This window comes from Borostomias antarcticus, assembly GCF_949987555.1.
Source record: "Borostomias antarcticus genome assembly, chromosome: 22".
Classification (NCBI taxonomy): Eukaryota; Metazoa; Chordata; class Actinopteri; order Stomiiformes; family Stomiidae; genus Borostomias; species Borostomias antarcticus.
The window spans coordinates 9,883,537-9,896,036 of record NC_140255.1 but is presented as its reverse complement, the minus strand read 5'-3'; the positions used below and the strand labels follow the sequence as shown (position 1 = coordinate 9,896,036).

The 12,500-nt window shown below is 44.4% G+C and overlaps 2 protein-coding genes across 2 annotated transcripts in view; both read right to left on the bottom strand.

Annotated features, from left to right (window-relative positions):
- The window catches only part of sstr2a (somatostatin receptor 2a), an 8,417-nt gene extending 5,477 nt beyond the window's left edge, over window positions 1–2,940 (bottom strand). Inside the window, exons 1-2 of the mRNA XM_084456447.1 lie at window positions 1,916–2,940; window positions 1–442 (exon numbers count right to left, since the gene is read on the bottom strand). The exon at window positions 1–442 is cut by the window's left edge and continues 69 nt beyond it. Coding sequence (XP_084312573.1) covers window positions 1–316 — 316 coding nt within the window. The 5' untranslated portion in view covers window positions 317–442; window positions 1,916–2,940. The remainder of the gene's footprint in view (window positions 443–1,915) is intronic.
- Window positions 2,941–10,355: 7,415 nt separating this feature from the next.
- On the bottom strand, window positions 10,356–11,339 carry LOC311323746 (somatostatin receptor type 5; the record flags this gene model as incomplete). The annotated part of the gene is made up of 1 exon (XM_084456044.1): window positions 10,356–11,339. The coding sequence occupies one exon, from the start codon at window positions 11,337–11,339 to the stop codon at window positions 10,356–10,358; it is 984 nt and encodes a 327-aa protein (XP_084312170.1).
- Window positions 11,340–12,500: the final 1,161 nt, after the last annotated feature.

The window sequence follows — 12,500 nt, the reverse complement described above, 5'->3', positions numbered from 1 at the left end:
TGAACGGCAGACTCAGCATGCACAGCACGTCTGCCACCGCCAGGTTCAGGATGTAGATGTTGGTGACTGTTTTCATCTTGGCGTAGCGCAGGATCACGAAGATCACCAGCGTGTTGCCACACAGCCCCACGGAGCACACCACGAAGTAGATGAAGGTGATGACCACCGAACTGGTCTTGTTGTACACCTCGTTGGAGGCCTCATCCAGGGAGTGGTTCCCCGGGTCCGAATCGTTCCCCGGGAAGAAGCTATCATAGAAGAGGGGCTCGGGGAGGGAGATGTTGGGGGGAGATGGGAGGAGAGGCCAGGGGTCCATGGTGGATGGGTGGATGGGGGAGGGTTGAAGGGGGTGTTGGTGGGAAGGGAGGGAGCCTGTTCTAGGCTGGGTTGGGTTGAGTATGTTTAAGGTTTGAGTGACACAGCACTGTGAATAACATCCCACCTAAAGATTTATGTGAAGAGAGAGAAAGAGAGAGAGAGAGAGAGAGAGAGAGAGAGAGAGAAAGAGAGAATGAAATACAAGATGAGAAAAAATTTTGAACAAAGATTCTTTCAGAGCTCCATTTCAACACATACAGGTAGGTGACAGGTACAACAGGTCCATACTTGAAGAAGGTCGTGGACCGAAATGCTGTAAATATTAAACTAAGATTCTGTGTGCACGTGTTTGTGTTTCCTCTTAACACAAGGTACTTCAAATATTACACCAATCTATCCTCTCACTCAACATGTGTCCAGTACACTTATGTGAATCTCTCCCTGTCCCCTCCACTCTGCCAGCAGAGAGAGGGGGGAGAGATACGTGAGATTGAGAGAGAGAGAGAGAGAGAGAGAGAGAGAGAGAGAGTATTGTACACTGACGGCAAAGGTTGGTTTAATTGATCTAAGTTCAACAAACAGACGAAGGCAGCCCTGAGCCACCGAGTTCCTGTTGAATGAAACAAATAGTGGATTTAAATGTATCGACTCCCGCAACAACGCTGGCATTTTGTGAGATGGGGATTTACAGTTTGTTGCAGGAGCTCCAATTAATTTGGGAAATAAATCCCACGGAAAATCCCACTTAACATTCAATACATCTGAGGGAAAAAGGCAACGTTTCATTTGAATATCTCTGTGGGCCAATTCTCCTCTGGCTAATGTCGCACAAGGCGCAGCACCTGCGGGCTTAAGCAGGCTATCCACCCACGCGCTGAGTGCATTCCGTGCGCTCCAGTCAAAAGAAACAGGAGACCAATATTAGATTTTGTAATGTTGATTACTTTAGCTTGATGACAACCTGATGACAGATGTCTGCGGCAGTGAAATTAATTGTATGAGCCAGACATTTCCCATAACCATTCATATAATACATGATACAGATTTAGTTAAATCGTGCGTTTGTCTGTATGATGTGGCCTTTGAATTGTTTGTCCTTCCATCACAAAAACATTTTATGATGATTAAGCTAAGCCTTCTTTGTGATATATAGACTATTTTTTTTTTTCTGAGATTGTATTTCATATGCAAAATTGTCAGTTGTAGCCTACAACATTTAGAGGTCCAGCACTTAATTGGACAGATAAATTACGGAAATGTGCCATAATTAAAGGTGCGTTACAACAGAACAGGCTAGCCTTATGGCACGTAGTCGTTGCCAGGCTGCAGAATGACACGTGCGCCTCTCTAATCAAAAGTATTGGAGCAGAGATGGTTAATCACAACTGAATTTATTTTGTGACATATGCTACTGAAATGCACACATTATAACTCAGTAGTTATCAGAAATATGCATTATAACCCAGCCTCAAATTAATAGAATGTTATCTAAAAAATAATCTCAGAAAACGCCACAAACCATGCATAGACTATAACATCATCAACAGGATAGGTACATGACAAAACAGACCTCACGAAGTTTCATATCAACAATTACCTTCAAATCGAAAACTTGATTGTCACATTGGTGTCATCGTGGAACGGTGTCATTTCAACCCAGAGTGTCCCGATGACTCAAACTTGTCTGTTTGGGAACCGGCGAGAATCCAAAAAGAGGCATCTTCGTGGCAAACAACGTTTTCCTCTTTCCCTAATATTACACCTGTTCCCTCATTACGCACAGTGGGGCGGGTTGCGCACAGTCCCGCTTTGCTGCCGAATAGAATAATAGGCTACAGTACTTTTATTGCATCTCCCCCCCAAAAATATCTCAGATTTTAATAGAACTTGCGTAAATCATGTCCATACAGTTCCGAGTGAGTAATTGCGACGTATCCAAAGACTATTGGCACAACCGAATCCCCGTGGTCTGAGCAATTGCGAAATCTGTCCGTAACAGGAGGACTGTGGCGCGCGGAGGAGAGAATGGAGCGCACGCGCTGCTGCAGTATTGTGTGAAATTGGACGAAGGCTGAGCTTGAGTGTGTGAAGTATGTATGGACGTGCGTGGTTGCGTGCGTGCGTGCGCTCCAGGTTTCTCTGCAGATGGAACAGGTTATGTGCGCGTCACCTCCTTCCGCACCTCTTGATAAAGTACCCCGACGTGCCTCAGTGAGCATCGGATCGGACTATGTTGAGGAAAATCATCCATTCTAATTGACTAACATTTTGTAGCAAATGTTCCTATGGCATGATCGGAAACGGTTGGCCGACACCAAACCGTTATTTCTATAATGAGTTCTGCTGTGAAATGGCTTTATAAAGAGGCACGAGGACCATCTGTTGCGCGTCGCGACCTCTGTCGAAATGGTCTGAGAAAGTTGTGTTTTTTTCCGCTGGGTGGGCCTATTTTCCTTGCACAAGGTTCACTTCGTTCTAAATTTAAATAACATAAATCAGATATTTCATAGATTTAGAATCCCACGAGTGGAAGAATTGTGATAAGACAAGTCACAGTGAGAAGCCTACTATGGCCTCCCTTTGTGAAAAGAGAGAAATCTCCGACTTCATTGAGATGAGGAACCTAATAGATAGTGTGACAGACATACAGCCTTGGACAAAGCTAGTCAACAACCCTCCAAGCTTTCACCTATGACCACAGTCTTTCAGTCAACAAGTCTGTGTTGACCTTAAAGCACAGACGTGAATGAGCTAAAGATCATTGGCAGATAATAAACCAGCCCCTCTCTCTCTCTCTCTCTCTCTCTCTCTCTCTCTCTCTCTCTCTCTCTCTCTCTCTCCCTCTCTCACACACACACACACACACACACACACACACACACACACACACACACACACACACACACACACACACACACACACACACACACACACACACACAGTGTTTACAGAGTGATAACTTGGTAATATAAATATATCAGAGAAGGGATTTACACTTTAGACTTCAACCTGTCTGGTATTAAGTGTGCGTGTGTCTTGCCAGCCTTTTTCAGTCTCAGAATCAGTCAGCATTCGTCTTATTGCCATTATAGTTTTTTTTTTTGTTTGCTTTCGGTAGGGATGCATAACATGGAGACAATATTGGACAGGGTGCAGGGATGAGACAGGACAGTGCAAAGCCAGGACAGTGCAAAGAGCAATTACAAAATACTATTGCAAAATAATATAAAAAAAACAATATGCAAAGTGCGGTCAGTGTATATACAGTGAGTGTGTAAAGTGTAATGTGAGTGTGTAAAGTGTAATGTGTATGTGACTGTGTGTACATGGTGTGTGCGGTGTGATATGTGAGTGCGGTGCGTCCTACTGTATGTACAGTCTAGAGGTGTTGTGATTCCCCTCTTTGCTTTCTGTCTGTCAGTCTTCTGATGCTCCTCTCCTGGCTGTTCTATGTCCCAAACTTGAGAAGCAACAACTTTGAATGACGTTTCATAGCTTCTCATAGCTTTCTTTGGAAATAATCACTGTCAACAACATCATCATCATCATTATCATCATAATCATCATCATCATCATCATTATAACGTGAGATGCAGAAGTCTAAAACTTGTTTGAGTGCCCTGCTTCTGCATGCTCAGAACATCATGTTCTTGTTGTGTGTGTGGCATAAAGTAACACATGATGGATGCGTACAGGAACCTCCCAAAGGGCCAGAGACACATTGCTGTTGGTGCCAAGGTTGGGCCTCAAAGCTAGTGTGTGTGTGTGTGCGTTTGTGCGTGTGTGTGCGTTTGTGTGTGCGTTTGTGTGTGCGTTTGTGTGTGTGTGTGTGTGTGTGTGTGTTAGTTACATTGATTCTCCCTGCTCTCTCTGCCCTCACACAGGTGTAGAAGGAGATGGTGAGGACTCCGGGCTCTCACCAGAACACAGAGGTCAGAACACATCACCCAAGTCCTCCACTCCCTCCACTGGCTCCCATTAAACCAACGGATCATCTTCAAGTTACTCCTCATGTTCAAGCCTTACTAGAGGAAGCTAACAACCATGGGAGACCGTGCCTTCTCATCTTATTAAAGTATCTTATCTATTTCATTATCTATCTGGGACCACGCCTGTGGAACCAGCTCCCTTAAGCAATTAGAGCCTCAGACTTTCTCACTGTTTTTAAATCCAAGACTCCAAATCTTAAGACACATCTCTTCCTCTCTGCTTCTCCCTAGGGTCCTATTATATGCTTCTGAACCTAGGTTTCATATGTTTTCCTTTTAAATTGGGCTCATAATATTTGATTCATATTTCATATTTCATTTAGTTCCTACCTAGTTGATTGTTTTAGTGTTTAGATTCATTAGTTTTAAATGTTATATTAATGATTTTGTATATATTGTTTTAGACTTCAGTGTTAAGCACCTTCAGATTTCATTGTATTTTATAGTGTGCTGTATAAATTAAACCTATTATTATTATTATTATTATTATTATTACTATTGTTGTTGTTGTTATATTCACCTCGTCAAAAATTGTTCTGTGCTCAAATGCCTGCCGGCATTCTCTGTTCCTTTTAAAAAACAACAGAAGGTTTTCTATTTATTTAAATTGTATGTTTTCATTGGACTTATGTCTTCATAGGCCTAGTTGCGCCTAAACATTAACAAACACGCACGCACGCACACACACACACACACACACACACACACACACACACACACACACACACACACACACACACACACACTACATCATATCTTGAGTTTAAGATAATCAATCATCTTGCATGTGCATCATGTTGAAAATGAAGGCTTTGAGTTTATCCATGCATGTAAAATAAATATGTTGTGAAAGGCCTAGTGATGGTAATATGAATGGAATAATAGCATCTAATGACAAGTTAAATAGAAGAGTTAGTTTGCCTGTGTAACCGAGTGAAACTTAAGAGAAGCTGGTGAAACTCACTCCTCAAAGGAGCGCTGACAGTCCCTCCAAGATGGACGTCCCTATTAGCGCAACTGTCAGTATGTCCACCTCACAGGTGGGTGAGATCAAATCCGACCTACAGTACCGTACCTACCATGCAAGGCGGAGTCTGCCTGTGTCCATTTGAGATACTGTATGAAGCTACAGAAGTGGAGAGAAAATTGTTTTCTAAAAGTTCTCACGGCAGCGGACATTTTCTAAGGACAATTGATGTTGTTTACAGTTTGTAGATTTATATAGAGTTGTAGTACAGGACAGAAACAGGACTGCTTTCCCTATTATTATCTCTGCTCTATGAGAAAGACCACATGGATTAGTATCTCACGCTTACACACACACACACACACACACAGGCAAGCACACACACACACGTGCACACACACGCACACACACTACAGGGACCAGAGGGTAATTCTGCAGTCCTATGAGAAGGCACATGGCTGGGGCAAGGGAAAGTATATAATCAGTGTGTGAGAGTCTGTTTCTCCCAGGAACCCAGTAGAGGAACTCAGTGATGAAGCCAGTATCTATAAACTCAGTGATGAAGCCAGTATCTATAAACTCAGTGATGAAGCCACTATCTATAAACTCAGTGATGAAGCCACTATCTATAAACTCAGTGATGAAGCCACTATCTAGGAACTCAATGATGAAGCCACTATCTATAAACTCAGTGATGAAGCCACTATCTATAAACTCAGTGATGAAGCCACTATCTATAAACTCAATGATGAAGACACTATCTATAAACTCAGTGATGAAGCCACTATCTATAAACTCAATGATGAAGCCACTATCTAGGAACTCAATGATGAAGCCAGTATTTAGGAACTCAATGATGAAGCCAGTATTTAGGAACTCAATGATGAAGCCAGTATTTAGGAACTCAATGATGAAGCCAGTATTTAGGAACTCAATGATGAGAATCTAGTAGCCTGGTGTTGCCAGCCTGATCTTGCAAGCTCACATTCGATTTCACTCTGAAGATCAGTCTGGATATACAACCTTTCTAACGGAATCCGCTCAAACTGAAATTTGTTTGTGCCAATCACAACCGTTTATCTAATATGGGGCGGGTTTAATAAGATGACGGAACAGAGGAGCGCTGTAGAGGCATTTTCACTGATTGGCTGTAGGTCTATCCATTTGCGTCCAGAGACATTTTGATCTACTGCCATCGGTAACGCCCCTTGGGAACCGGAAAGCAACTGTGTTTCCAGACCCTTTGCATTTTTGCTAATTGGTTCTGGCGAAGCCAGGCAAAGTATCTAGGAGCTCAGTGATGAAGCCAGTATCTATAAACTCAGTGATGAAGCCAGTATCTATAAACTCAGTGATGAAGCCAGTATCTATAAAATCAGGTATGAAGCCAGTATCTATAAACTCAGTGATGAAGCCAGTATCTATAAACTCAGTGATGAAGCCAGTATCTATAAACTCAGTGATGAAGCCAGTATCTATAAACTCAGTGATGAAGCCAGTATCTATAAACTCAGTGATGAAGCCAGTATCTAGGAACTCAGTGATGAAGCCAGTATCTAGGAACTCAGTGACAAAGCCAGTAGGAGCTCAGTGATGAATCCAGCCTTCTCCTGATCTCTGTCCTTTAGGGGTCTGGTCTGGGGAGAGTGGAGGAATGCTTATCTTGTCAGCACATATACTGTATTAATCTGAACATATCATTGGGCAATAAAATGAAGAGAGCATGGTAGGAGAGGATGTTTGTGTGTCAGTGCCAATCTGCTGTAAGTTTTTAACGAAGGTCTGGGCAGGAGAGAATAATAATGGGTGCCCTGGGATTGTGTGTGTGTGTGTGTGTGTACGTGTATGTGTGCACATGTGTGTGTGTTGGTGTGTTTGTGCATGTGCAAGGGAGAAAGAGATTAAGAGATGCCTGACAGCTATTAGAGGTAAATTGTGTAATTGATTTCTATTGATGTTTGTGTCCCCTTTCTCTCTCTCTAACACACACACACACACACACACACACACACACACACACGCACACACACACACACACACACACACACACACACACACACACACACACACACACACACACACACACACACACACACACACACACACAATCCCAGGACACCTATCATTATTCTCTTCTGCTCTCCCTCCCAGACCACTAGCTAATCTTGGGGGGTTGTAGGCTGAGTGACGTGTAGCAAAAAATAACAAGGAGCAAACGTCCACCGGTCTTCCTGCCCGGCCCTTCATTAAAAACCTTACAGCAGATTGACCACACAGCTGAGACTAGTTACTGTTCACCATGTCTTAATCACATAGACCTTTAGGCAAGCTTCGTCTCGTCTACGACACTAGTCCCCATGGGTCAGCAGCACATTATAGATGTTAGACTACTATAACTAAAGCACGTTATAGACCTTTTAGTCCTTTTTGGGCAGCATGTTATAGATGTACTATTTCTTATAGGTTTTCACATCAAATATATACTACTATAATACCTACTACTATAATACCTACCTACTATAATACCATATAATACTAATTGTAAGTCATTTTGGATAAAAGCAGCTAAAGGACGAAAATGTAAATGTAAATATTCTGTATATATGTGCATGTTATACTATTCACTATAGGTCAGCATAATGAATATATAAATACAGTTTTATTTATTTATTATAAAAATACAAATTTGATTTGATTTATATAAATGTACAACTCCTTCCATATGTGAACGTGAAGTAATTGGCTCAACTCTGACTCAGCTCCCTCCCAACATTCTAGCTGTGAAAGAGAATCCCCGGAATTATCAGACTCAAGCAAACATGCCCCCTTCGCCCCCTTCGCCCCCTGCCACCCACCCTGAAGTTGCTAAAGCCTGGCTGAGTGTATGTGTGGAACCGTGGGGTCGTTGACCGCCCGGTCTAACCTTTAGCCAAGGGCAGGGGGTGGGCTTACATACAGATATGTTACGGAGATGGTTCGAGGACCTTGCTGGGCTAATGAGTTGTGGTATAGCCCTGTTTGGGATGTCAGAGAGAGAGAGAGAGAGAGAGAGAGAGAGAGAGAGGAGCAGGGAGGCACAGAGAGAGAATGTCCTCTTGGTCTAATGGTAGATTTGGATTTGATGTGAGAAAGACCGGGTTTTTATATGTGTGTGTGTGTGTGTGTGTGTGTGTGTGTGTGTGCGTGTGTGTGTGTATGTGTGTGTGTGTGTGTGTGCGTGTGTGTGTGTTCATGACATTGATTCTCCCCGCTCTCTCTGCCCTCGCACGTGTGTAAACTTTTTGAGGAAATGTGTTTGTGAGTGAGGAGTTGCTCCAGGAAAAGGAGGACACATTCCATTGGAGATGAGTGTCTTTGTCTGTCTCCTACACAAAACCTACACATAAAACCAGAAGGTTAAGAGGCCTGGGTCTTGGGAGTGTCATTTGTTTGAAGAAACCGATCGAAAGCTGTCTAAAGTCTGTCTGTGGAAATCTGTGTGAAACAGAACAACTGAAGCCTAGTCTTCCATAGCAGGATGTCTGGAACTGGTCCCTAAAAAGCAGCACATTTTAGCTGCTGAAACTTCAACTCCTCTTAAAAACTCTCAGTAAAAGCAGGCAACTTTATAGTCTCTTTAACGTAGCCCACATGTCAGACACAAGCAGCTGCTGGCTGAGTGCTTCTCAGCTCAACTACGTAGAATTACATAAATTGGTACGAATTGCATGCATACGCAATATTAGAAATATCAAGCTGTGAAGTTCTCTTTCTGTAGAATATAAATAACACAAACACATCATTGCTATACAGATTTTTAATGTATTATTCCACGACTTTATATTCTTTCTGTGTATTTTTGTACAGAAAGGTGATGCAGTTATACTGTAGGTTAATAGAGTGTTCTTTGCATTCAAGCAGCTGTGATTCATAACCAATACTATTGCATGCCCTTTTAATTGCCCAATAAAAATAGATTACATACAAAAAGATGACGCTGAGTAACTCTATCTTATTGTCTAACCAATAATATAACTGTACATTACCACTACTGATCTTAAATGCTAAAGGTATTGTATGTTTATTAAAACGCAATGTACCCTATTAGAGAAAGAGACAATGCAACCCTTTTTTACCTGACAAAAATATCTGACTGTACATATACTGTACTGTACACACAATCTTCACCATCATTTGTGTCTCAACCCACTTGTCTCTCGTTCAACTTGTAGAACACTTTCTGAAGGAATTCCATTCCGCTTAAGAGATCAACTCTGACTGGACTTCCATGGCAACAGCAATGACATCAGCCACATGTCCACAGTTGATTTGAAAGTGCTCATATGAGAGGTCAGAACATTAACAGGGCATATCCATAACAAGGCAATTCATTAACATTCCATAATCCATGAATTTGTTAATCCATAGCCACACAAACATGCACGCACGCACGCACGCACGCACACACACACACACACACACACACACACACCACCTCCTTGACATACCCTGGCTGGGGGAGAGACAGAGCAAACTATCTGTCATTGAGTCAGTCGTGTCCAGCGGCTGGTCTTTGTGTTGGCCGGAGGCAGAGACAGAGAGCTGCTGTTAGCTTGTTGACTCGCCACCTGTCCCTCCTCACCTCGTCCCTTTGTGATGAGACTTGTTCGCACCTCGCTTAATTAGTTCTGGAAAATCCAGTCGCAAAAAGAAAGGAAAGATAAAGCGCTAGAAGTCTTGTCTTAATAGGAGCAGAATTAGGAGACGGAGTCGGAGTGTGACTGACAATGAAGTTGAGTTGTTGCAAATCAATATAAAAATCCATCAGAAGATGCACAGAACATATCAGTAAACACTAAAAGAAAGAAAAAATGAATGTTTTATACAGATCTTCTCTGAGTCCTTTTTTAAGCTCTAAAAAGTAGTCCAGTCCAGACAAGCTTTTCCCCATGGCAGATACACATTATCTACGTTTACTGTTTTCTGGCACATGCGGTTTGATAGATGCAGAAAACGTATGCACACTCCCATAGAGCTCTGACTAGGTAGGAGATGGAAATCTATGTAGGTGGACATTATATTGAGTTTTTTTTTTGGTTTGACTATGACACCACCACACTCACATCGCACCCGCTCGTCTCGTTGAGGTCGTAGCACTCGGTGGTGGCGTTGCAGTGCACGCTGGGGGATCTCTTGGAGGGGCAGAGGAGGGTACGAAAGTGTCGTCCGAAGGTCTCGGACAGGCAGGCGTAGATGATGGGGTTGGCGCAGCTCCAGGAGTAGGACAGCATCACCACAAACTCGAACCCTCTGGCGAAGGTTATTACCAGGTTGGTCTTGTACAGTGAGCAGAAGTTGAAGGCGTAGAACGGCAGCCAGCACACGCCGAACGCCAGCACCACCGCCACCACCATCTTGGTGACCTGCCTCTCCAGTCGGTGGCTCTCATGGATCCCTGGGGAGGTGGCCTGGCGGAGCTGGGTCCTCAGCCTGACCACCAGGGAGGTGTAGGAGACGGTCATGACAGTGAACGGCAGGGCGAAGCCCAAAGTGAAGGTATAGGAGAGGAAGGCCAGCCCCCAGGAGTCGGACGCCACGTTGGGGTCCACCATGCACAGACCGTCGTGGGCTGAGAAGTGGATGGCCATGGGCAGGACGGGAATGAGAGACAGCAGCCACAGGAAGGCCGAAACCACCTTGGCGCGGCGCGGGGTCCGCCAGCGGGCGAAGCGGAGGGGGTCAACCAGTGCCATGTAGCGGTCCATGCTCATCACCGTCAGGCAGAAAACGCTGGTGAACTGGTTGATGCCATCCAGAACCATGACTAGCTTGCAGGCCAGGTCCCCGAACAGCCAGCGGTTCTGGAAGTTCTGGATGGCGATGAAGGGCAGCCCCACCATGAAGAGCCCGTCGGCTAGCGCCAGGTTAAAGATATACACCGTGGTGGCAGACGCCATCTTATCCAGTTTCAAAATGGCGACGATGACCAAGCAGTTTCCCGCCAGGCCGACGATGCACACCACCAGGTAGAGGACCACCACAGTGACGCTGAACACGTCCAGGTCTGGGGTGAGTGCAGCGTCCATTTTGTATCAGATTCTGTAATTTAGTTGTAGTTGATAGAATGAAATTAAGTGGTAAAGATAAAAGCCTGAATCAAAAATAGCCAAACTGGAATCCACAATATCAGCGTTTCAGAGACGAGAAAACATTCCTTTGCTTTTGTTTTTTTTCACAAGAATGCAAACAGCATGATTATGTCTCTCCATTAGACTCCACATCCCCTCCAAAAATGAAAACCTCAACTCATCCTTTTTACCAAACTAACAAAAAAGTTAAAATGAACAGACCCATCCAGTCTCAAGTAAAAAGAGATTTTTTGACCAACCTGTAAAAATAAAGGTTACCAAAAAAAACTACTTTTTGTAGTCAAATATTTTCGTAACACAAACTTTCTTCTTCCTTTAGAACAAGTGTGTTTGTTCTGTGCTGTCTGTGGTGCTCTAATAGACCGCAAGCTTGTCTACAGAGACGCCTTAACTAACTAACCAACCAACCAACTTTTGGAGACAACTCCAAAAGTGGTCTGACTCCTCAAGTGTTTGAAAGTGCCTGAGGGCGGGCTGGCCTCCCCCCTCCGGCTGGGATTCCTTTTATATCTCCCCCTGCTAGGAGTGCGCCCACAGACACTGTCTGTCCTGTCCCGTCAGTCAGCCTCCCCCTGGAACTCCCCTTGCACCCCCCTCCTCTCGCCCTTGGCTCTCTCCCCCTGACTCCCAATTGCCTCCCCCCTGTCTCTCCCCTGCCTCCCCTCCCCCATGGTCCCTCTCCCTCTTTTCCCCCCTGGTTCTGTTGGCCCCCCCCCTTCGCCTCCCTCCTGACTCCCCCCCTGTCTCTCGCTGTCTCGCTGGGACACTGATGAGTCCTGTTTGGCTGCGCTGGCTCTCCCCTGCACTGTTATGCTGTTTCCAAGGTGCAGCCGGCCCCATCTGTTACAATACTTTTGTTTTCATAACTAAACATTCTCCACAAAGTGCTCTCCAGCTTTTTTTCTCCTCCCCCCTCCCTCCGCTCCCCCCTTCCTCCCTCCCTCCCTCCCTGGACACCCCCATCCTTCTCTTTCACCCGCCACACCCCTCTGCTCCTCTCCTATATTCCCCTTACAGTTCAGTGGGGGGTCAGTCCGAACTCAACTCATATGGGGGGATCGCTCGACACGCACGCACACACACACACACACACACACA